The sequence below is a fragment of the Arvicola amphibius genome, chromosome 6, assembly GCF_903992535.2.
Source record: "Arvicola amphibius chromosome 6, mArvAmp1.2, whole genome shotgun sequence".
NCBI classification, from domain to species: Eukaryota; Metazoa; Chordata; class Mammalia; order Rodentia; family Cricetidae; genus Arvicola; species Arvicola amphibius.
In genome coordinates this window covers 17116817-17140213 of record NC_052052.2, presented here as the reverse complement: position 1 = coordinate 17140213, position 23397 = coordinate 17116817, and the positions used below count along the sequence as shown (strand labels likewise).

The 23397-nt window shown below is 50.9% G+C and overlaps 1 protein-coding gene across 2 annotated transcripts in view; it reads left to right on the top strand.

Annotated features, from left to right (window-relative positions):
• Stpg1 (sperm tail PG-rich repeat containing 1) overlaps positions 1-18692 on the top strand; it is a 30074-nt gene extending 11382 nt beyond the window's left edge. For both annotated transcript variants that reach the window (XM_038333999.1, XM_038334000.1), the window contains 5 exons: positions 1452-1622; positions 4533-4644; positions 8260-8425; positions 14435-14625; positions 17501-18692. In XM_038333999.1, coding sequence (XP_038189927.1) covers positions 1452-1622; positions 4533-4644; positions 8260-8425; positions 14435-14625; positions 17501-17577 — 717 coding nt within the window. In that variant the 3' untranslated portion in view covers positions 17578-18692. The remainder of the gene's footprint in view (positions 1-1451; positions 1623-4532; positions 4645-8259; positions 8426-14434; positions 14626-17500) is intronic.
• The last annotated feature ends 4705 nt before the right edge of the window (positions 18693-23397 follow it).

Genomic DNA, 23397 nt, shown 5'->3' with positions numbered 1-23397 from the left:
CACGTCACCAGGTGGAGACAGACTGCCTTGCTGAAGATGGTGGCTCCTCACCCTTTTATTCGCAGAGTTGTTTCTTCTTCTGTGAAATGGTCATAATGTCTGCCGTTCAAAGTTGTAAAAACCAAAGGTGGCAACAAATCCGTGGTAAACAAATGGTCAGAAGTGCAGGCTGCTGCCGTTGGCGGGGGCTTTGCTGTTGAGAACTTGGATTTGAACCCGGGTTACAAGCCAGATAAGGAGAGCCCTGCTCTGGTGAAACCCACGCCCCCACTCCCCCGTGCCACCGTTGAGAACCATCTCCACCCAGCCCTCAAGGAGGGGGTAGAAGGAGGAAAAGGATGGCTCCCTGCTTCCCCCCACTTTCTGTACCTGGGTGTCATTGACCTCTGTTGAGTGGAGAAAACCCAGAGCAGTGTTCCCAAGCTTTTTACCGTGAAATTATGGGAACTTTTTTGTTTTATCAGATTCTAATACTAGCTATGCTGTCATGGGGTGAGGAGATGTTATCATCGAGTTTCTATGGCTTTTACCCTCATTCAGGTGGCAAACACTCATTGTGTTTGTTTTTGGACTGAAAATACTTTAGCTTGGTTTCTAGAAGGGGGCTGGAGTTGGTTCTGCAGTAAGTATTTAAGGTTTTTACGACTGCGTGATTTGTTGTTGCTCTTGGTGACTCTTTCTTTCTTTCTTTCTTTCTTTCTTTCTTCCTTCCTTTTTTTTTGAGACAGTGTCTGTCTCACTGTGTAGCCCAGGCTGTCTCTGACTCCCAAATTCTGGACCATAGGTGTGTGCCACTGCACCTGACATGAAAACGAGCTGGTAGGGTTGGGAAGCTTGCGTGAGCATCCATCCCTGACTAGCCCCGCCCCTCCAAGCTAGCTGAAGACACCCTGTAGACGCCACTGGGACCAATGTGACCCTTCCTATGGCAGGAGTCACCCCACAGCCGACGAGGCCGGAGGAAGTAGCCTGGAACAGGGTGCAGCGAAAATGCGTTGCTGGGAAAATAGCCCTGTCCAGGTCCCAAGCAGATGATGAAGAGTTTAAATTAGTTTACAGAAGTCGGAATGGGTCTGAACTTGCATTTCCCAAGAGCGAGCCCACAAAGCCTGAGGTCCAATCACTACTGTTACTTGCTACAGCGTTTCCTTTTGGGGAAAAAAAGATGCTTGTAAGCTGGGCATGGTGGCTAGTGCCCAGCATGCCAGCACTGGGGAGGCTGAAGCAGGAGGAACATTGCAAGTCGGAGGCCAGCCTGAGCCACAGAGTGAGCTTCAGGCCAGCTTGGGCTACAGAGTGAGACCCTGTCTCAACAAATAAACAATCAGGCAAGCAAGCAAGCAAGCAATACATCAAACAACGACGGACTGGGGACAGGGTCCTTTCCCTTTGACCTGTCTTCACACCCCGGGGGGCACTTGGCAATGCTGATTCTATTCCTTCTTCCTCAGTGTGCCCGGCTGGACGACAACATTTCTAAATATCCTGCTGCCAATGCATATACCATCCGCTCAGAGTTGTCTTCCAAGAAAGACTTCAGCAACTCATGTTCCAGCATGTTCCAGCTGCCAATCTTTATGAAAGTGGTCAAATCGGGAACCCCTGCCCCAAACCATTACTATGTAAGGAACGTTGCCCGCCTTTGTCCAGTGCCTCTGTTGCCAGTGCTCAGGGGAGAGCTTGAGGTTTGAGGAGAAGGACTTTAACACAGAGGGTCAGCCAGTAAGCATTGTGAACAAGCTGGGGGTGAAAAGGGGTGACCGAGGCTAAGACAAGAATCTGAAGGTCCGGCAACGGTAGAGGGGGCAGGAAACTGCAGGAAGACCACCTCTTCACTCTTGTGGAGCCTGCCAGTGGTTTTCTCCTCTGTTGTAACAGCTGTGTGTGTCCTGTTTCAGCCGCTGACACTATTCGTTTACTTTTTAGAATATGATAAGGAAAACCCAGCTTCTTTCTATATCTGAAAATCACCAACTTTCTTGCTTTCTGAGACAGGGTCTTACCGTGTAGCTCCAGCTGTCTGGAACTTACTATGTAGTCAAGGCTGGTCTTGAACTCACAGAGACCCACCTGTCTCTGCCCGCTCAGTGTTGGGAATAAAGGTGTCAGGAATCGTGTGTGTGTGTGTGTGTGTATGTATGTGCATGTGTGCCTGTGTGTTCATATGTAAGCATCAGGTTTCTTCCTCTATTGCTGTCTACTGTTTTTATTATTAATTAATTTATTTTTGAGAACACATCCTCACTGACTGGCTGGCCAATGAGCCTCAGGGACCCTACTGTCCCTGCTTCCCCCAGATGTGTGTCACAGTGCCTGACTTTTTATGCTGAGTGCTGGGGGTGTGAACTTGGGTCCTTCTATTGGCTCAGCCACCCCCCAACCCCACAGAGTGCATGAGTTTTGTTCACAACTGCTTCAAAGTGACTGAATGTAACACATGTGCATCTTGAATATGCAATTAAGCCCTGTACAAATCCAACATGCAGAGTAGAATTTCCTTCTAATTATCCTGCTCTTTGTTAAAAAGTTTATTTTTAAAAATGATATGTTTGTTGGGGGGGGCAGTGTCTATATACCTTACTGCAGGGGCTTTTGGAGGTCAGAGCCATCAATCTTTTGGAGCTGGAGTTATAGGCAGTAAGAAGTCACTTATTGTGGGTGCCGGGTACCGAATTCTGATCTACAAGAGCAGTAAGTGCTCTTAACTGCTGAAGCATCTCTCTGACCTGGTGCCAGTTCTCTTTTAATGAGGGTTCCCAAGGCAAATGCCACCGAGAGCCATGTGCAGTTCCTTCAGGGTCTTCACATTCATACACACGTACGCACGCACGCACGCACGCACGCACGCATGCATACACACACGCATACACATACACATGCCCTTCATCAGTTTTGGAGTCACCCTGCACAGGATCCCGGTGTATTTTCACTTAGCCCCCCCCCAATTCTTCTCCAGGTGCCCCAGTAACTCAGCTTTGTTCTGCTTTTGACCTGCTGTGTATTTTCTTAGTCTACCGGCGAAATCTTCCTGTGGACTCACAGGTATACAGAAATGCCCCGTTTTCCACAGGTTTTCTGTCTGGGTAAAGAACAAAGCCAGGGTACTGTTTTGTCTGCAGGAGGCTTTCCCCAGCCTGGAGAACAATGGTGGCGGCATCAGGCGAGGAGCCCAAAGGCCATAATCCCGTTAGCCATGCTGTGCCCTGAGCAACTTGCCCAGCCTCTGTCCAGCTTCTCTTTTGGAGTCCTGTGCTGTGGGGGCTGTTATTATCTTCCCCCGGGGCCTGGTGCTCTCCTGTCCAGTAATTAGCCTGCCCATCTGGTCTTTGTTTAGGAGTTCTCTGCATGCAACTTGCCGCCAGGACCCTGGGAAGAGCCCCATTCCTCCACCTCTGTGAGCACAAACTCAATGCCACCTGTGTGTCTCAAGAAACCTTTTTTCTCCCCCCCCCCTTTTTTCTCAAACAAAGGAGTATCAGGGAGAATCAAGCTGCCCCAGCCCCCAGCACATAGTTTCACCCATTCAGCAAAATTCCCAGCGCTCTGGGGCACAATTTTATTGCGTCTGTTATCTAACAAATACGGAGACTGGCTACAAATTGGCACTTCAAATATTTGTGATTCATACATAACATAAGAATGGTCTCAGGTCCCATGAGACCCGACACCCCCATCTCCACCCCCATACCATTTTTAGAGTTCTGAGAGCATGGGACACTTTCATATGTATATTGCATGGATCAGCCAAAATTCTTAACTTCTGGTCCGTCCAGAAATGCAGAGAGAGAAGAGCGATTGCAGACTTGATCATAATCTTGAGCGATAGGACTCGGCGCTCCCCAGATGCCGTGTGCAGCGAGCGCTGTTTGCACAGAGAAGAATGCAGCGGGGACCAGGTTGAGAGGCATGAGGACTTGTCCTGGAAAGGCTAAAAATAACAGCAAAAGAAATGTAAACGAATTGGGACTGCTCGGCACCAAACACTCAGTAAAAACACCACCCTCCCCCCCAGCCGTGGATGCAGCTGAGCTGTGGTGCATGGGACCCCAGCACTGAGAAGAAACAAACAAGCAAAACCCAACTATCTCTAGACGGTTTGTGATGCCCACAACAATGCTCTGAAACAAGCAGAGTGGGGGTCACCTGATGCCTTTTATCGAGCAGAACTCAAGCTCAAAGAGATTAAGCAACCCGAGTAGGGCCACACAGCCTCAGCCAGGCCGAAAAGGGGCCAGAGACCAGGGTCTTCAGGTTTCCCTCCTAGCCATTCTCCTCTGGTTTGACCATGGTGTGCGTGCATGTGTGCATGTGTGTATTCGAGCGTGCGTGTGTACGTGCATGATTGTCACAGACCACTTGAACTAAGTAGGTAGTAAAGTCACGTGCAGAATCATCACCTTTTCAACTCATGTCAGTCCTCTCAAGAAGGACAGGTTTCAATTTGGTTCATATTTACCACCTGCCCAGGCAGGGTGACAGAGACAGAGAGGGGGCAGGCACTGAACATACAGGGTGTGTTTTTTCCCTCACAGACCTCTGTACCTGGCTGCAAACAAAGAAACAATGTCTCTGCTCCAGTTGGGTTTCTGTCAAAAACAGAAAGAGGAGTCTTCCCTTTGTCCAGATCCGGAGGGCCAGCTCCAGGTAAGCAGTGACTTGGCTCTGGTTCTCTGAGCACCATCTCCCTAAAGGGAGCCTGTTGGGAAAGAGCTTGGTTTGCCGATGTGTGTGTGTGTGGGGGGGGGAGGGGAGTGGTGGGATGTGTGAGGGGGGATGTGGTGTGTGTGTGTGTGTGTGTGTGTGTGCGCACGCATGTATGCAGAGAAAGCGCTGAGCAGAGAGGAGAGGATAAGGGACCCAGTGGCTCTGCACACGTTGCCTAAGCAGCCTTTTTGATGTGGCCTTTTGGGGTCAGGCACACCAGCCCTGGGCAGCCAGGTAAGGAAGTGTGGCCTCTTCCTACTGACAGGGAGAGAGAAGGCGACACTAGTTTAGTGGTCACTTCACTGTCTTCCTAAATCACCAGGCAGGTCCTGGCTACATTTCCCAGAGTTAATTCCACAGGGAACATTCTGCCTGCCTGTGCCCAGAGTCCTGTGCTCAAAGAGTTATAAAACTTGTCCGGTGCTGCTGGCCACTAAATAGTGTATCTAAGCTCAAAGATGCCTTACTAGACCCCTGTTTGCCTTCTGGTCCCTGGTGCCTTCTGGACCAGGATCCAGGATCCCATCAGAGCTTGCCTGAACTGATCTGCTGTATTCCAAAAGGTGGCAACACCCCTGTGTTCCCACACTTCCATCCCTGGAGAACGTCCTAGTGGATCGATCAGTTCAGAGGGGTCCAGAAGAGCGCACACAGCCTGACCCCCAGCCTTTCCCAGCCAAGCCTGGAGCTTTGGTCCCAGAACCCAGAGGAGGAGCAGGGAGGCATAGGGTGTGGAGAAAATTGCAGGGCATGTCAGCTTTCAGCAAATCCAGATTAAAGCCAGAAGATCAGGCCAAGCCGAGGAACAAAACCATCACTAATTAGGAGGCTCAGCCACAAGGCACCCCCTCCTCCTCCCCCGCACCATCCCCACAAAGCCCCACCTTGTTTGTTTATACAGCAGAACAAAGCTGGCACCCTTGGGGTTTAGCCAGAGGCCCCACCACAGAGCACTGGGATAGGGCATCACAGTCAACACAGGCTCCCCAGGGTCCCTTGTATCAAAGAACAGAATGGGGACTAAGCTGCTCCTCCAGCACAGGGTGTCCCTCTCGTTCCCATGGGGGCATCCAGCTGTTCCCCGATCCCATAGTCTCACCCTGTGTTCTCTTCATTACTTTTCCAATAGAAAAGGAAATCCTGTTTAAAACAAAGTTACCCTCTCAGAAGACGGAAGCAGGAAGGCTGCCTTGAGTTTGGGGCCAGCCAGGGCTAAAGAGCGAGGCTCTGACTCTAAAACAAAAACTCAAACAAAACAGAGTCAAATTCACAGTGCTTTGAAAATCTGGACTCCCTTCCCTGCAGTGCCAGCTAAGCTTCTCCCCACTTCTCCTGGACCCACCAATTCTACTGGATTTCTTTTCCTGGTGTGGCTCCTCTTGACCCCCCGACCCCAGCCCTGGTTCTGTCTTGGTTACTTGTGCATGGCCGTCATGATCATGTGTATAGACTTTCAAGTGTTGTGTTTCTCTTCCATTCGTGTATGTCTTTAAAAATCTATTAGAATGTGTGCACCTGGAATCCCAATATTTGGGAGGCTAAGGCAGGAGAATTGTTATAAATGAGGTTCTGTTCTTTAGAGGGGCTGTGGTCGGGAGATGACTCCATTGGCAAAGTGTTTGCTGAGAACACATTGGCTTCTATCACCACGTGAAAAGCCAGGAGGAGTAGCAGCGGTGGTTACACGGTAGCTCCAGGAGTGGTTCCTGCCATTCCAGAGCTGGGGAGGGAGAGACATGAGGGTCCCAGGGTTTGCTAGCCAGCCAGTCCAGCCAAACCCTAGGCTAGTCTCCAGGTTCAGTGAGAGACCCTGTCTCAAAAATTTAAGGAGGACTGCCAAGACGGCCTAGCAGGCAAACATATTTGCTGTCAAGCCTGGTAACGGGTTCAGTCCTCGGGACCAAACGCTGGAGAACCAGCTCCCTCGAGTTGTCCTCTGACCTCCACGTGTGTGCTGTGGCACATGTGTAAATGCACACGTACGTGCAATAAATAACTACATCAGAAGAATTGTAGAAGGCAGAGATAAATAGAAGAAGACACTTGGAATCGGATTCTGGCCATCACATGCCAGCACATACAAGTACGCACATATTAACGGAGGTGCTAACACACATGCAGATAACTGAAAGTACAAACAAAACAAAAACCCAAGCCACACCCAAGTGGCCTTCTGGTGTTCCGAGAGTGTCACTGTCGAACTTGCTTTCCGCAGTGCTCTCCTAGATGCTGAGGCTACACCCTGTGTTCACACCGAGGGGCCTGTTGTGTGTCCAGCTTCCTGCCTGCAGTTTTTCTGTTCATTGACAAATGCCCCTCATTTGAGTGATGGGAAGCCTGGACCAACGCAAGCTGTGAGGACCACCGTGTCTGTGAGGGCTTCTGCCCAGTACCGCTGTCTCTCCTCCCAAACACCTGCATCCCCTCCCTGAGCTGGGAGAATGTCCGGGGTGAGACTGCTCGCTGCTCTCCCTCCAGCCAGGCCGCTCTCTCCTCCCTGAGGCTTTGAGCATAGGTTTAGTGAGTTTGACTATGGTTTCTTAAGACAGAACACGGGGCATGGGCATTCCACACAGCAGATTCTCAGTAAGAACCTGTTGTGCAGGGCTGGAGAGATGGCTCAGTGGTTAAGAGCACCTGGGTTCAGTTCCCAGCCTCCACACCAGGTGGCCTCCAATGTCTGGAATTCCAGCTCCAGGGGATCTGATCCCACCACACTTACTCTCACGTGCCCATGTGCAAACAAAACCACCTTAAAATAATAAAATTAAAAAAATTAAGAACCTATTGCTTAGGGCTTGAGGAGGTGGTTACATCAAGTAAGGGTACTTGCTATACAGGCATAAGAATATGAGTTCGAATCCCCATTACCTATGAAAAAGCTGGGTGTGGTCACATATGCGCTCATAACTCCAGTGTTGTGGAAGGCAGACACAGAAGCATCCCTGGGGTTTACTGGCCACCAGCCTGGTCAGGAGAGAACTCTGAAATAAGGCAAAAAAAAAAAATGACAGAACAGGGCAGGGCATCCCTGGTCTTTGCCTGCATATAAATGTTTGTATAACACACACACACACACACACACACACACACACACACACACACCCTTAGCTTATTTGACATTTACAAACCATTAAGATGGTATTCAGCTATTGGAATCACCCTGTGCCCAGGAACTAGGTGTTCTTACTCTACAGAATGGGGGAGCTGTGTCAGTACAGGTTACACTGTTTTGGGGGCATTCCTTAGGTGCCTGGTGCCTGATTGGATGGATTCCCTCTGGCTAGTTAATTCCTAACTCTGGGCTGCAGGGCCCTGGGTGTAGGTTGAAGGGGTGAGAACCACTGGCCAGATTGCTATGTGGCCCATGGTTTGAAGTGTGTTATTCAAGTGGAGGCCTGACTTTCAGTCCACACAGGCAACCTTCCCCATTGGGCCCACTGAAACCCACTGAAGTGACGTTACTGTGCCGGCTGTGAGAGCCGGTGGCAGGTGCTGCTTTTCACTGATCTGGGGAGAGCGTCTCATCCTATGTCAATTTTTCTCTCTGTTCAGGGCATTACAATGTCAACGAATCGCTGGTGAAACACTCACCGAAGATCTTAGTGTCCTGCTTCAAATCCAAAACTGGCCGTGGATTAAAACTGACATCAACAGGCCCAGGACCTGGCTACTACAACCCCAATGATCAAACCAAGATTCTGAAAAAGCCTCATGTCCCGTGAGTCCTGCATTTTCTTTTGAGGTAGCTCCAGGGAATGCTCAAAGAGGCAAAAATGAGAATGCACACCGGTTAGGCAGGACTCAGTCAGGGGCCTGTTCCCATGTCACAGTGCTCAACAAGCAATTGGAGTAGCATCTGTTAGGAACATGTCCCCGGCAGTAGTAGAACCACCAGCCTTGCTTCCTGGAGGAAGGAGCTGGGTTTCAGGAAGGCTTGGGGCTTTGCCTGAGTCTGCATGCTCACATCTTGCCAGCAGGACTCCGGGCTAGCAGGGTCTTTCTGTGCTCCCCGAGGAGCTGGCTTTTCCTGGGGCTACGATTGCTCTGTCTTTATAATGTGGCCTCTCGCCCATGCTTGGGAGATGCAGCAGCTGGAGCACACTCATCGTGGTACGCTGATGGAGAGAGCTGGATCTGCACGTCAGCTCTGCTGTGTGGCCTCAGGCAGCATGTATTACACTCTGTGAGCTCTCATGCCTTCATCTATAAAGCTAAGCGGGTTTAATTTTTACCTCGTAGGGTTGCTCTCAGACTTAAAAACTTGTCAGGCGTACAGTAGGTGCAAATGGTGACTTCATAGTAACACAAATTTAAAAACAAACAGAGCTGGGTCAGTTGGTTCACACTTGTAATCCTAGTACTTTGGAGGCTGAGGCAGGAGGATTGAGAATTCAAGGCCAGCCTGGGCTATGTAGCCAGATCCTGCTTATCAAAGTAGGGTTGGGAGGTGGAGAGAGACAACTGTGTCACCCCGTTAAATATATACCATTTGAGAAGTTTCATTTCTATTTTATGTGTGTGGGTGCTTTGCCTGTACGTGTTTGTGCACCATGTGTCTGCAGTGTCCATGGCAGCCAGAAGAGGGCGATAGGTCCTCTGGAACTGTAGCTATAAATGTTTGTGAACCACCTTGTGGGTGCTGGGAACCTAACCCCAGCTCCCTGCTCCTTACCCCCGAACCCCCTCCAGCCTCTTTATCCACCATTCCTAATATTATTTTCATCTAAGAGACTTGAAGGTATTCAGGGCTTAAGAATTCCTTAACTGGCTGTAGAACTTCCAGAAGTAATTGTCCATGAGGTTGACCTTGTCACCTTCTGAATCTTCACTCCTGTGGCAGCCCCCCCCCCCCCGTAGGTCCAAGAAGGATGACCACCAGGGTTGGGCCGAGTGTGTGGGCACCTGAACCCCTCCACAATGACACGGCAGGGGTCAGGGCCACAGCTTGTCACCCAGGCATCTGGCAGGGGCTGGAAACATTGGTCACCACAGTCTGGGGCATGGGGCAGGGATTCAGGAATCTGTCAAGTCAAATAGGAGGTGGAGAAGGAACTCGGGCTTAGATGGAGGCTACCAGGTAAGTTCCTTCTGTGGTCCCATTGTGGGATTCTGCAGGATCTTTTCCAGGCTCTGGGGCTGGGGATTGACTCCTTCCTTTAGGCTTACTTGAGTCCCCTCTGCGCATGAACTTTTCCTTAGTCTGCTTGTGAAATGCCGCAGGAAGGGGCAGGGGATTATCTTCCATGGAGCCTCCCCTGCCTGCCTCTTTGCTGAGTGGCGTTGAGGATCTTCTCCACTGTGGCTCCCGCAAGGCTGAATGAAGCAGAACTTGGAAACAGTTCTTACTTTTTCCCAGCTGACACATAAAAGCCGTGCATATTTACGGAGACCATGTGATGTTTTGATGCATTACTTAATGTTCAAACCGGGAGAAGCGTCCGTCTCTTCAGACATCTGTCTGGCTCTTACTCATTACAGTCAAGATTACTCTGTATCCTACCGAAATAGAATACAGCTGCGGTTTCGCATGGTGGCTCAAACCCACAGCCCAGATCTGGCAGCCTCAATGAGGTGGGCCAACCCAGGAGCTTTCTGGAGTGTCACTTGTAAGGCCATTCCACACCAGAGGTTGGTGCTGGTGCCTCAGGAGACGTGGCTGAGGAGCGGGTTGTGGGTGTTCTCGGCCTTCGGCTGCCCAGCTGACTCAAAGTTAGGAGGATTTGTTGGCTTGCAGGTTGTCTTAAGATGTGAAGCGAGCGTTCGCCAGGGTTTTAGTTCTCAAGTTTCTCAGTAGCCGTCCTGGGGGTGACTCAGCGAGGCAGGGCAGAATGGGTCCTCCCGATGCCACCTGCTGCCAGGTGGAGGAACACCCAGAGACGCCATTCTGACCACTTCCTGGAGTCCCTAAGCCATTGGCTTTACCGTCCTGTCAAGGGTAGCTCGAGAATCAAGCCCCTTGGCCCAGCTCCAACTCAGTAATCACGCTGGGCCAATTATGCTGGGCCCACCTAAAGTTCCCGGGGATTGTCAATCCGCTGTGGGATGCATCTTCCCAGGCAGCTCATCTGTCACTGCCCCTGCCCTGAAGAACAGACAGATACTGCATTCCAGCCCAGAGGCAGTCGGTTGCCCTTTAATGTGGAGAGGAATTGTGAGAAATTGCCCCCTTTATCCTTCCCAAGCCTGGGAATCCCCCAGGCAGAGAACCTGTGCCTGGGAGTGTCCCAGGGGTCCTCAATGCCTCCCACAAGTGACCTGCAGAGACCTGGAGGACATCCATTATCTCTGAGCCACTGACAAAGGGTTTCCTCAGAAGCCGAGGTGTGCTCACTCCCTGCTGTGGCTGCTGTGGAAGCTGGACCCATGTTGTCATTCCTCACTAAGCCACCAAACCAGGCTGGTCACACTGCAGTGCAGGTCACACACATCCTGAGTGTGACCACTGGACTTCTGTGATTTCCCAATTGTCCCACGCCACCAGGAACCAGCCCTGGATAAGGGGGAGTTTGGTGTCTTGACTCCATCACCTTCCTTGCACGCTATCCCCCACTCAACACACAGATTTTGGGACACAGGAAGAGAGATGATAGCGGCTACCTTCAGCCCTCCCCCCACATCCCTCCGTTATTTCTAGTGGTTCTGTCTTATCTCACAGACCCTGTAAATGTGAAATTAAGAGGGAGCTCTGATTGTAGTCATTCAGACTTTCCCTCCCAGAGAGACCCAGAACAGCCCTGCTCTTGACCCGGTGCCATTGCCCACGCTGTTCCTCCTGCAGGAGCACCCTTCCCAGTACACTTAGCTCCACCCTTGCACACCCACCTGTTGGGCCCCTCCCTCATGAGTCTTCTTTCTGCACACACACACACACACACACACACATGCACGCACGCACGCACGCACACACCCACTGTGTGTTCTACTTGCCTCACCCTTTAGGGGTGGTGACCTTGCCTTACTCAGCTTTGAGGTCCCTAACCCCTTGCTGAGCCACAGAGAAAGGGGAGGGGGCACAGAAGGTGATGGAGCCCAGATACCACAAAAGGGCTGAGGCTGGCTGCCCTCTCTCCCATGTCCGCCCCTGTGTGCCCATTGCTGGAGTGCCCTTCCCTGCTCTCCCTTCCTCGGGGTTCCCTGCTGACCTCTTCCAGGGCACAGGTTTGGACCCCTAATGGGAATCATTGCTGCCCTCCTTTTTTCATAAGAGGGCTTCACAGTATAGCCCAGGCTGCCTGGGCACTCTGATATGGTCCATGCTAGCCTCAGATTTGTGCCAATCCTCCTGCTTCAGCTACCCAAGTGCTGGGATTACAGACATGTGCCTTCATTTGTGCTCAGAACTTTTTTTATTTTTAAAAGTTATTTATTTGTTGTTTATTTAGCTTTAGTTTTTCAAGACAGGCTTGCTCTGTGTAACAATCCTGGCTGTCCTGGAACTAGCTCTTGTAGACCAGGCTGGCCTCGAACTCACAGAGATCCACCTGCCTTTGCCTTCTGAGTGCTGGGATTAAAGGTGTGTACCACTGCCTAGCTGTGCTCAGGATTTAAAACTCCCCTTTTAACAGACTTCCTGTTAGGCACAGGAGCGAAACCTAGTTACTCCTAGCATATGGTCTGGGGTGGTCAGATTTCCTGAAGACACATAGCCAGTGAGCAGGGAAGGGGACATTTAAGCCACAGCTGCACTCTCTACTGTCACATAAAGCTGCACGTGAAGCTGGCATTCGCTGGAGACCCTAGCATTCTGCTGAGGGGGTGGGGCATCCCTAGTACTGTGATAGGAGATAGGAAGAGGCCGCTCCTGACAAATGTGCAAGTGTGTGGTGCAGCCCAGCCTGCCAGCTGCCCCTGCTTGGGCAAGCCGACACCTCATGGTCTTCCCTGGAAAGAATGTGAGACTCTTGGGCTTGGGAGTGACCCAGACCAATGAATGACTTCATCTGATAGTTGGCTCATTCCAGTTGTGACTTCTAGGAGTCATGTCTATCTCAAAATGTAGCCAGTCAGGGTGTCTTGGGGAGGGAGTCAGAGCCAGAACAGGGGCAAGGTAGTATTTATTTATGAGGAGAAAGGTTCTTGACCTCACCCTAAAACCAGATCCTCCATACGGAGTAGAGGGTTACATTCTACCTTCTTCCTGTGGGTACCTTTGTTCGGATATAAGCATCCAAGCCAGCTGTCTCATGGTCTGAGCCTCTAGCAGAGCGAAGCGGCTTTCCAGGGCCTCCCTAGCAGCAGGCCAATCCCCACACCAGAGTGGCCCCAGTGTGAGCACTGAATATTCACTAGCTCTGTGGGAGCCGCTCCACAGACCTTTCTGCTGTTTTTGGTTTGTTCTCATAGCTCCCCTACAAAGAGTAAGGGTTCTCACTCCCTGCTCCAGATATTACAGGATCTTTGTTTGAGACCCCAGCAGCCAGCCAGTGGCGTGACTAGAATTCATACTCCATGCAGGAGTCTCTGAAATGAAGACACCTTTGTCATGGCGTGATATGGCATGTCCTTCTGTATATGTGTTGCTTTTTTTTTGGTTTTTTTTTTTTCGAGACAGGGTTTCTCTGCAGCTTTAGAGCCTGTCCTGGAGCTAGCTCTTGTAGACCAGGCTGGTCTCGAACTCACAGAGATCCGCCTGCCTCTGTCTCCCGAGTGCTGGGATTAAAGGCGTGTGCCACCACCACCCGGCTATGTGTTGCTTTTATTGGTTGATGAATTGTTTTGGTCAATGGCCTAGCAGAGTACAGCCAAGCGGGAAATTCAAATGTGTGTGTGTGTGTGTGTGTGTGTGTGTGTGTGTGTATAGAGAGAGAGTAGGCAGAGTCAAGGCAGACACCATGTAGCTGCCAAAGGAGAAAGACATTGGAACCTTACCGATAGGCCTCAGCTTCGTGGAGATAGACAGATTAATAGAAATGGGTTAATTTAAGATGTAAGAGGTAGCCATAAATATGCTTGAGCCATTGGCCAAACAGTGTTGTAGTTAATGTAGTTTTGTGTGATTATTCGAGTCTGGGAGGTCGGGAAATGAAAGAGCAGTCTCTGATGACAATGGCCTGTCTCCACATTGCTGGTACTAAGAGACTGTCCTTCAGAGCCACGGGTCTGCAATGGGGTCTGACTTTACGTGCTATGGTCTCTCTGGACACAGGCTCCTTTAGCAAATGAGGTTGAATAGACATCTCTAGGTGTCCTGGCTCTATGGAGTTAAGAAGGTAAAGGCCCAAGGCCAGCAGGGTCATGGGAGCCAGGACTCCCCACTACTTTTGAGCACAGTGTCCGTTCCGGGATGTTCTGGGCTCTGAGAACCTCACTCCCCTTTCCATGAGAGGCCCCAGAAGAAACTTCAGGTGGGAGGTGGCCTTTCCCCTGAATAGTGGCTTGACTCCTCAGATGGCCGGGACACCCAGTAACTATCCTACCTGTGGGCTAAGGGGAGGGGACAGTCCTCAAAAGTCCTCTCATCTAACTACCCGACTCGCACATGAGTAAACTGTGTTCCAGAATTGTTAAGTAGGCTTGGCCCTATGTAAGTGTTTATTTAGTGATTTAATGGCAAAGATGCCATTGTACAACTGAGGCCTAGAGGCCCTGGGCTCACAAGCAACTGAATTAGGCTAGATACTGGTCAGGGTGAGCCTCAGTGTCCCTGGCGTGGCCTGTGCTTTAGACTCTGCCGTTTCTCCTACGAGGCTGCTGTGGTGACGTCTTTGTATTTTTTTCTTTTCCAAAGGAAAGGTACGCTCCTGAACTTCTCTGCCCACCCTCTGCCTCTGCCCCCAAAGCCACCTCTGCCTGGGCCTGGTCAGTACGATATTGTGGACTACGAGGGACCCCCTAAGCATTTCATCTCCAGTGCATCATTTGTGTCCAATACCAGCCGGTGGCCGGTGTTGTCATCCAGACCAAGCCTACCTGGCCCAGGTCAGAGAACTGTGACCCCAAATCTTCCGCAACAGCTTGTCATTCCGAGGCCATCAAATACCACCAGTTTATGGGCTGTTTGCTAAGCAGGTTACAAGGGTGAGGTAGGCTTAGCAGGTTATCGACTCACAATTTCAGGGCACTAAAATATTTGTTTCTGAACTTAAGGAGGGCTTGCTTTGGATTTGAAATCAAGGCTGGGAGGTTCAAGAGCCCAGAGGCTCTGTGTAGTAGTGACTGCACTGGCTGATGTGTGTACCTCACAGACCTCATCTCCACTCCCCCCCCCCCTGTTCTCTCTTCTCCTCTCTCCTCTAACCCTGTGTGTGTGTGTGTGCGTGTGTATATGTATGTATATGTGGGTGTATGTGTGTATATGTATGTGTGTATGTGTATATGTGTGTATGTATGTATATGTGTGTATATGTATGTATATGTGGGTGTATGTGTGTATATGTATGTGTGTATGTGTATATATGTATATGTGTGTATATGTATGTATGTGTGTATATATGTGTGTATGTACATGTGTGTGTGTGTGTGTGTGTGTGTGTGCGTGCCCACACTTTCATTCCATGCTGTATGTGATCGTAAGAAGATAACTGGTGGAGCCTGGGGACTGAACTCAGGCTGGCAGGCCTGGCAGTGAGTGCTTTAAGCCACCGAGTCATCTCAGCACCTCTGTTTGATTTTTGGAGACGCGGTCTCTCCCTGAACCTAAAGCTCATTGATTCTGTGAGGCAGCTGGCCAGTGAACCTCGGGATCTGCCTGTCATCGGGCCACCGGTGTTAGGGTTACAGGTGCATGCCCTCACCCTGGCTTTTCCCTTGGTCTCCGGGGAGCTAAAGTCAGGTCCTCATGCTTGTGTGGCTGACACTGTACTGTGCCATTGTTCCAGCCCCAGAGACTATTCTAGAAGGAAAGGGCCATAGCATTTGTGGGAGTCTTATAAAAATTCTTATTCTTAAAGATATTTAAGCCTCTAGTCTAGATTGGCCAAGGTCTGAAGGGCAAGCTGCTTACTGCTAGGGGCATTTGTGATAGGGCCCAGTCTCCAGGTGGTGCGCCTTGTTTGTGATGGATACCAGAAGGAGTGGTTCTCTGTAGCCACTGAGCTCCTCCCTCCCGACCCACACTAAGGAACTTGCTCTTGCATCTAGATCTCCCCGTCAGCATCCCAAGGGGCCCCCTCCACCAGGTTGGGCAGTTTCCTATTCCCAGGGTGCTCACTCCACAGTGATGGGTGGTCTCTGTGCTTCCCCACGCCTCTGCAGCTCTCTAAGGTTCCCTGGCCTATCTCTGACAATGGCAGGAGCTGGTAGCCTGTGCCATACGCACAGGGACTGGAAAGCAGAACTGACAGGAAGCCTCCTTGTCTTTCACGCTCAGTCATTAGGCAAGCACTGTTGGCACTCCCATTCTGGGTAGCCCTGGGGTGACTGAGGGCCTCCAGAGGCATCAGTCTGGCAGGAGAGAGCCCCTCCTTGCTCTTTCACCCATAGGCAAAGAAGTGGTGGGGACGCTGGGGAGGGAGGCCAGGCTCCCAGCTTTGGTTTTGCCGGTGAACGACAGTCAGGTCGCTGAGGCTGCGGTCTTCTTCTGGAGGGCACCTGACCAGCGCAGGAGAACAGTGTCTAACACTGCTTGAGCTTTGGAGGCCCGGGGATGGATGGGGCTCCCGTCTGGCTGTTTGCTTGAGTTCTCTGGGAATGGCGTCTTGAGTTTGATGTCCATCAGGGGTTCCTGTAGCATAGACCCCAGGGCAGTGCTCCAGCAGGGCAGTGCTCCAGCAGGGCAGTGCTCCAGCAGGCCGTTCCTGTTGCTGTGGTCCCCTCCATCAAGATGATCCTGTGGGTACGCTGGGAGGACGCACATGTACACATCCGTCGTGGTGCCTCCAGCAGGCAGAAGTCTGCCTGGACCCATGGGCTCCTCTCCTTAGTTTCCCGAGAGGACATGAGAGGGATCCTGGAACTGCGGCTCCCAAGTCTTGTTTGCTAGAGAAATACGTCTTGTGATGGCCATGGCTTTCAGTTTCCTGGCAATTTCCCCTTTCTTCTTTAAGAATACTGTTTTACTTGAAATGGTCGTTTCACAGTTTCTAGAAAGCGGTATTGTAAAGTTGGTTCTGTTATAGAAGCTATAAAGAGTCAAAGACGGTCAGAGGGCAGCCTCGGCCAGTAGAGCCATACAACAGGGCTGGGAAGGTGGGCCCGTAGGCCAGGTGCTTGCTGGGCAAGCAGGAGGGCCAGGCTTGGATCCCCAGCACCTGTGCAAAAGCTAGAACTGATAGCGTGAGCCCGTGACCCAGGACGGAGACAGGGGAGCTGAAGGTTCGGTGGGAGACCTTAACTCGAAATAAAAGTGGAGCCAGGTGGTGGTGGTGCATACCTTTAAACCCAGCACTTGGGAGGCAGAGGCAGGTGGATCTCTGTGAGTTCAAGCCCAGCCTGGTCTTTAAGAGCTAGTTCCAGGACAGGCACCAAAGCTACACAGAGAAACCCTGTCTTGAAAAACTAAAAAAAAAAAAAAAAGAAAAAAAAAAAAAAAAGAAAAAGAAAAAAGGGGTGGGGTGGGGTGGGGAGGGGAGTGGGTGACCTCTGCCTCTACCCTTAGAAAGAAAGAAAGAAAGAAAGAAAGAAAGAAAGAAAGAGAAGAAAGAAAGAAAGAAAGAAAGAAAGAAAGAAAGAAAGAGGAAGAAAGAAAGGAAAAAAGAAAAGAAAGAGAGCCATGTATCATGAGGCCAGTTGCAGCTGCTTCCTCTCCCTGTAGGAAGAGGGGTGTGTAGGCTGAGGGGCAGGAGCAGGGCTCCCTCACCCTTCCCAGCTCTGAGACTAATCTCTATTTTGATGCCTTTTCTTTCTTTCTCTTCAGCCACATACAAGCCAGAGATCCCAGGGAAGCAATCCTTCCTCTACAACGAGGACAACAAATGGATCCCAGCGATATAGCAATGCCACAGCAGCTCAGGGAGAGGCTCATGCAGCTGGGCCCCCGAGCCTGCTCCCCAGGATACCCATCAGCAGAACCCACCTTTCCTCTGTCCCCCAGCCCAGGCTCACATACTGTCTGGAGCTGCCTTCTGGAGACTGGCCACCCCTGCCCCTCCCATGCTTTCCTGAGCAGAAAGGAAGAGAGGCAAAGCTCTCTGACTACCCTTTTGTCAGCCTCCAAGCTGGTTTTGGGGACTCCCCTCCCCAGAGTTAAGGGGTCTTGAAGCACAGACGCTGATATGAAACCTCGGCCTACTTCCCTGTGTTGAAGTTCTTGCTTAGAAACCAACCAACCAGCGCTCTGAGTCCTGGTCCGTGAGCCCTGACCTCCAGTTGTCCTTGACTTCTGGGAGGCGGGAGGCTCAGAGGGGCCTGCGACGTGAGCACAGGCTATTCCCTGGGAACCCCTGCCCTCTGCTGTGCCTTGTTATTGCACATCAAGAACATGGAATCCAGTCATGAGTCATCACCTATGAACATGGAGTCCAGTCATGAGTCATCACCCATGAACTCGCAGACTCTGTATTCATCAGCAGGCGAGGCAGGACCCAGCTGGAGCTAGAGGCCTGGAACCACGGTCCCCAGGGCAGGGAGGACCTCTGTGTCCGTTGTCATTATGTTCTCATTTCCCCAACCTTGCCTCTGCCTGGCCTGGTCTCTGTCGCCTTCACGACTTCCCACTTCTGAGAAAGTTTTCTGAGAAAGCATCAGTTTCTGAGTTGGACCGTGTCTCTCACAGATCATGGCTTGCCTGCAATGGCTAGAGGAAGAGCTGACCAAGAACCAAGATGAAATGAGACTGGTCGCACATCCTCTCCTTTCCCGGGTGTCGCTAATGTCTGCCACTTTTCTAGATGGGGTCCTCTTGGGCTCCCTTCCCTCCTCCAGCCCCTATCCCCTTCCATGATGCCTGGACTTCTCGCTTCCCAAGGCCCCTTCCTTGAAGTTCTCTGGGCCTCCCATATGGACTGGCTTCCTGACTGGGTTTTCTCCTGAGGGAGGGGCGAGGCGTGAGGATGAGGGAGGGAAGGGATGAAGAAACATTTTCAATTAAATGGAATTCTTGCTTCTCACAGAAGCTGAGCTCTTTGCGAACTGCAGATTCCTGCAAGCTAGGGCTTTGGAACGATGAGGTAGCCTGGTATACCCAGAAAGCATGGAGGCTTCTGGTCATACTGATCCTGGGGACTGGCTGGGCTGGAGTCCCCTGGTCCTGGGTCATTGAGCAGAGGCTGGCAATGTACCGGGAAGTTACATCAGGCCTCTTCAGTCATCATGGCCCTCCACCTAGTGATGCCTGTCTTTCTGAGTAGACCAGGAAGCAGGCCTCTCTGAGGCGGTGAGGAGGGCAGTGCCAGAAGGGCAGGGTGAGAAGGGAGGGACTCACCATACCTTCCAGAAGTCACTGTTGGCACTGGGCTTGGGCTGAGGCCCTGAGTTCTGATGGTCTGCATACTGGTCCTCCGACACTCTGAAGATGTCCCAGGCTGCTCCCAGTTCTGTCTCAGCCCCGAGGTGGATGTTAGTCTACCTGGAAGCAGACCAGGGTCACCCAGCTTGAATCTCAAAAGCTCGGATTTAATTGAGTTGGTGCCTGGAATCAGTTACCTTTCTCATTGCTTGACCAATATCTGACAGAAGGAAGAGAATCTCAGCTCGGTGTGAGCATGTAGTCCATCACGGTGGGGACAGGGTGGTGATCAGGACAGCTCAGGATGGCGTAGCAGGAGTGAGCATGAGATGGCTGGTCACTCTATTCACAGAAAGCAGAGAGGCCAAAGCTGGCACTCGGCGGCTGGCTTTCTCCTGTCTTAATTAGGGTGGTCCCCTGGTCCATGAGATGGTGTCACCCACATTCAGGCTGAGTCTTTATCCTTCCGTTAATCCTTCACAGGTATGCCCAGACTCAAATCCAGACATTGTTATTAAAGTTCCTTTTTTTAAAATTTACTTCTGATTTTTTTGATACAAGGCCTTCCTCTGTAGTCCATTGTCCTTGAACTCCAGAACCTCTTGCCTTCTCCTGGGTGCTGGGATAACAGCCTGCTGATTTATAAAGTCCTGGGTGTGACTGGGATGGAGCTAGCAGAACCGAGGGGATGGAGCTAGCTGGACCGAGGATGCACTGCTGTTGTACCAAAATGCTTCCCAGATGATAGCATGCACACAAGTCACTTGGGTATTTTGTTAGAATACAGACTCAGTGGGTCTGGCTGGTCTGAAAGCCAGCATCGAGACATGTTCCGGACGGTGTCAATGCTGCGTGTCTGAGAGCCGTGCTTACAGTAGGCAGGTCTGACACACGCTCACTGGGTTGTCATCTTGCTGCTTCCACTGGTTCATCCATCTTTTTGTTAAATTTTCCTCCTTCCCCCTCATTCTTTCCTCTCCTCATTCCTCTTGTGCTGGGTGACTTTATGTCAACCTGATACAAGTTAAGAGTTGACTGAGAGATGGTAACCTTGACTGAGAAAATGCCTCCTTAAAATCAGGCTGAAGACAAGCCTGTAGGGCATTTTCTCAATTAGTGATTGACGTGGGAGGGCTCATTCCATTGTGGGAGGGGCCTCCCATGGGCTGGTGGGAAAGCAGGCTGAGCAAGGCATGGAGAGCAAGCAAGTAAGCAGCATTCCTCCATGGACTCTGCATCAGCTCCTGCCTCCAGGTTCCTGCCATCTTTAAGTTCCTGTCCTGACTTCCTTCAGTGATGAACATTGATGTGGAAGTGTAAGCTGAATAAACCCTTCCCTCCCAAGTTGCTTTTCCTGGTGTTTCATCACGGCAATAGTAACCCTGACTAGGACACCTCCCTCCCTCATTCTTCCCCTTTAACCTCATGCTCTTGCTGTAAATCCACCCGGCAGCAGTTACCTGTGGACAGGTAGTGCTCTCCCCACGCACCGACAGCTACCCTCCTAAGAGAAAGTTGTTGGAAAGGCCCTGCCACGGCTCCATTCCTCCTAACCTTTTACTTTGGGGAATGGCAATCTCACCATGGCTCCCCTGGCTCCTGACTCTCTCAAGGGCAGGAATGACCTTTTTCAAGGCTTGTAGAACACTGTCTTTGGGAGTCAGGTGGCCTTTTTTGCTCGAGAACCCTCACCTCCCTATGTGCTGGTGACTTGCTGGAGGCTGTAGGTGCACGGCGTGCGGAGGATGCCAGCCTCTGTCCTGTGTTCTGCGACAGGTGTGCTCTGAGCCTGCTGATTCCTCTGTGTGAATGGAGAGAGAGAGAGAGAGAGAGAGAGAGAGAGAGAGAGAGAGAGAGAGAACTAAAGGCATCTGTACCACTTTGGAACAGTGATCCTCAGCCTCAAATGCACACTATGATCACCTAGGGAACTTCAAAAAGTGCCATTGCCTGAACTTTTATCCAGAATGATGGCTTAGAGAAGAGGGCAAAGTAGAGGCTGCCCAGATGACTTCAGTACACCAGTGAGGTTACCATTACCCCCCCATCCCTACCCACCATTCCCACCCCTGTCTCTCCATCCTCCCCTCCCTGCCCCTGCCCAGGTCTCCTCCTTGCTCCGGGCAGAAGCTGTACAGGGTGCTAAGAAGAAACTCAACACACACGGAGTCCTGGGGTGTGCTTGGTACTACCAGTCCCTTGCCTGACATCACTGTCACACATGGCTTTGCTCTGATTGAGCTGTCCCAGCAGCAGGGAAGCCTATCTCACTGGGCAGATATAGCCCTGAATGCTCCACAGTGTCCCTTGAGCAGGGCCGCACCAACCGTGTTGGAGCGCCAGGCAAAGGAAGCATAAACAGTGCAGATCCTGTCTTTAAAATCTAGAGTTTTTGTTCATTGCGGATCTTTGGTCTTAATTTTAATGATTTTAGATTGGGCCTTGTTGGGCCTACCCGGAACCCTAGCGTACTGGATGGTGAGTGTAAGATTTGCCTGACCTACACAGTGAGACCCTGTCTAATAACAACAAACAAAACAACAGCCATCCCCCCTCCCCCGCCAGTGCACTAAACTGCAATCCAGCTGCACCGCTGGATTTGGCATCCTGTCAATGTCGCAGCTGAGGCCAGCTCCTCACTGCGGAGCCTGCATCCCGGTACTGACTGTAGGTAGAGCTTGTGATATTTTACCATGGATTCTGTTGGAATTGGGAGTTCTCAAGGAATCTTGATTCTTAAACTTTAAACACACACACGTACACACACACACACACACACACACACACACGTTGTACAGACATACATACAGGCAAAACACCCAAACACATCAATTTTTTTAAAAGTCTTGATCAGACATAAGAAATTCTAATTCATAGGAAGCAGAACTTCTGGGATTGAAGAGAGGGCTGCTGAAGCTTCTCCACATCCTGGGCCTTTGAGACTCACCGGAGAGCCTGAGGTTCTGAGGTGACAGCTGAGACCAGTGGGGAGGACACTGTGCATTTTATTGCTAGGGAAAAGGGGTAGATATGGCTGTGGAATGGAAGAGGAAAGGGAAGGAGGAAGACAGGAAGGCATTCCTTTTGATCTGTTCCCTGGAGAACAACAAGGCTTGGTTTGCAGTTCCCTCTTGTCCCAGAGGCCTAGACACACCCACAAGACTGTATGCAGGGTACCAACATGATGTCACTGCTGTACTGCTGGCCTTTGGGGTCAGTGTGAGTTAGATCTAGAGAAAACAACAGTCTGGAGAGAAGGGGCTGACTTGGTCCAGGTCTTGGTTGCATGGGTCCACTCTGAGGCTCCGCCCACTGGCCTCTCAGTCATTGTCATTGTGACCCTTTCCAGGCCTTGCTCTGGGCATCAAGGGTCCCTCTCATGACTGCCAGTCTTGTGAGACCACATCAGATTCTATGGCCTGTCAGGGTGAATACTCTGTTTATTGTGCTGCGCTCATTCCCAGCCTTCAAGTGCAGGACAAGACGCCCTTGGGACAAGGCCACAGTGAAGAGAGAAAGAGGAAGGGCGGCCTCCCCCAGAGGCTCTCTTCTGGCTGGAGACTCCCAGAAGGAAGGCGCACGTGAGGCCGGGAAAATGTGCACAGGTAGGCTTTTATTACTAAATCCTATGTTATACAAAATGCATAATTGAATAACAGCTAAAAAAATAGTCCAAGAAATATGAAATACATACTTTTGAAATGATAAAAATGTAACATGAACATACAAAATGTTGCCTATATATACAATATATTCATATATATATATATATATCACATAATGAAAACTGTAAATAAGAAATGTGTACAACAGTAGATGGCAAGGGGGTTTGCGCCTGTCAGTTCCGTGATGCTGACTGACGTCTGGTGCTGAGGATATCAGTGGGCAAGTTAGTTTCCTCTCCTGTGTCCTTCAAAGGCATCTGTTCTGAAAGTCAAGAGTTTTCAAGTTCAGTGGCCAAAGAGTGAGAATTCTTTGGTTTTAAGTTGGCGGAAGGATACAGAGGAAGGGCCAGAAGCAATCAAAGCATCTGGTGCAGCTGAGGTGCAGCTGGTGCAGAGAGGGTGCTGTGACACCCACTAGGGCCTCTGTGAGGGAACTTGGAGGAGGCAGGCCGTTGGGTCTTTGTTAATCCAGACTTCCAGTCTCTGGTAGATGGGTACTCACAGGAAGCTCTGGAGTAAATTCAGCCTGGATGGGACATTTAGATCCTGGGACCTCCGTGGTTCCTCCCTGGTCCTGACATCACTGACTGTGTGGCTGGAGAGACCTCTACCCAAGGAAGGCGGTTCAAGTAACAGTGACACACGAAGGGAGGTTGTGCGTGGCCTCAGCCAGGCCCTGGGGCTGAGATCTTGAGTCTGGGA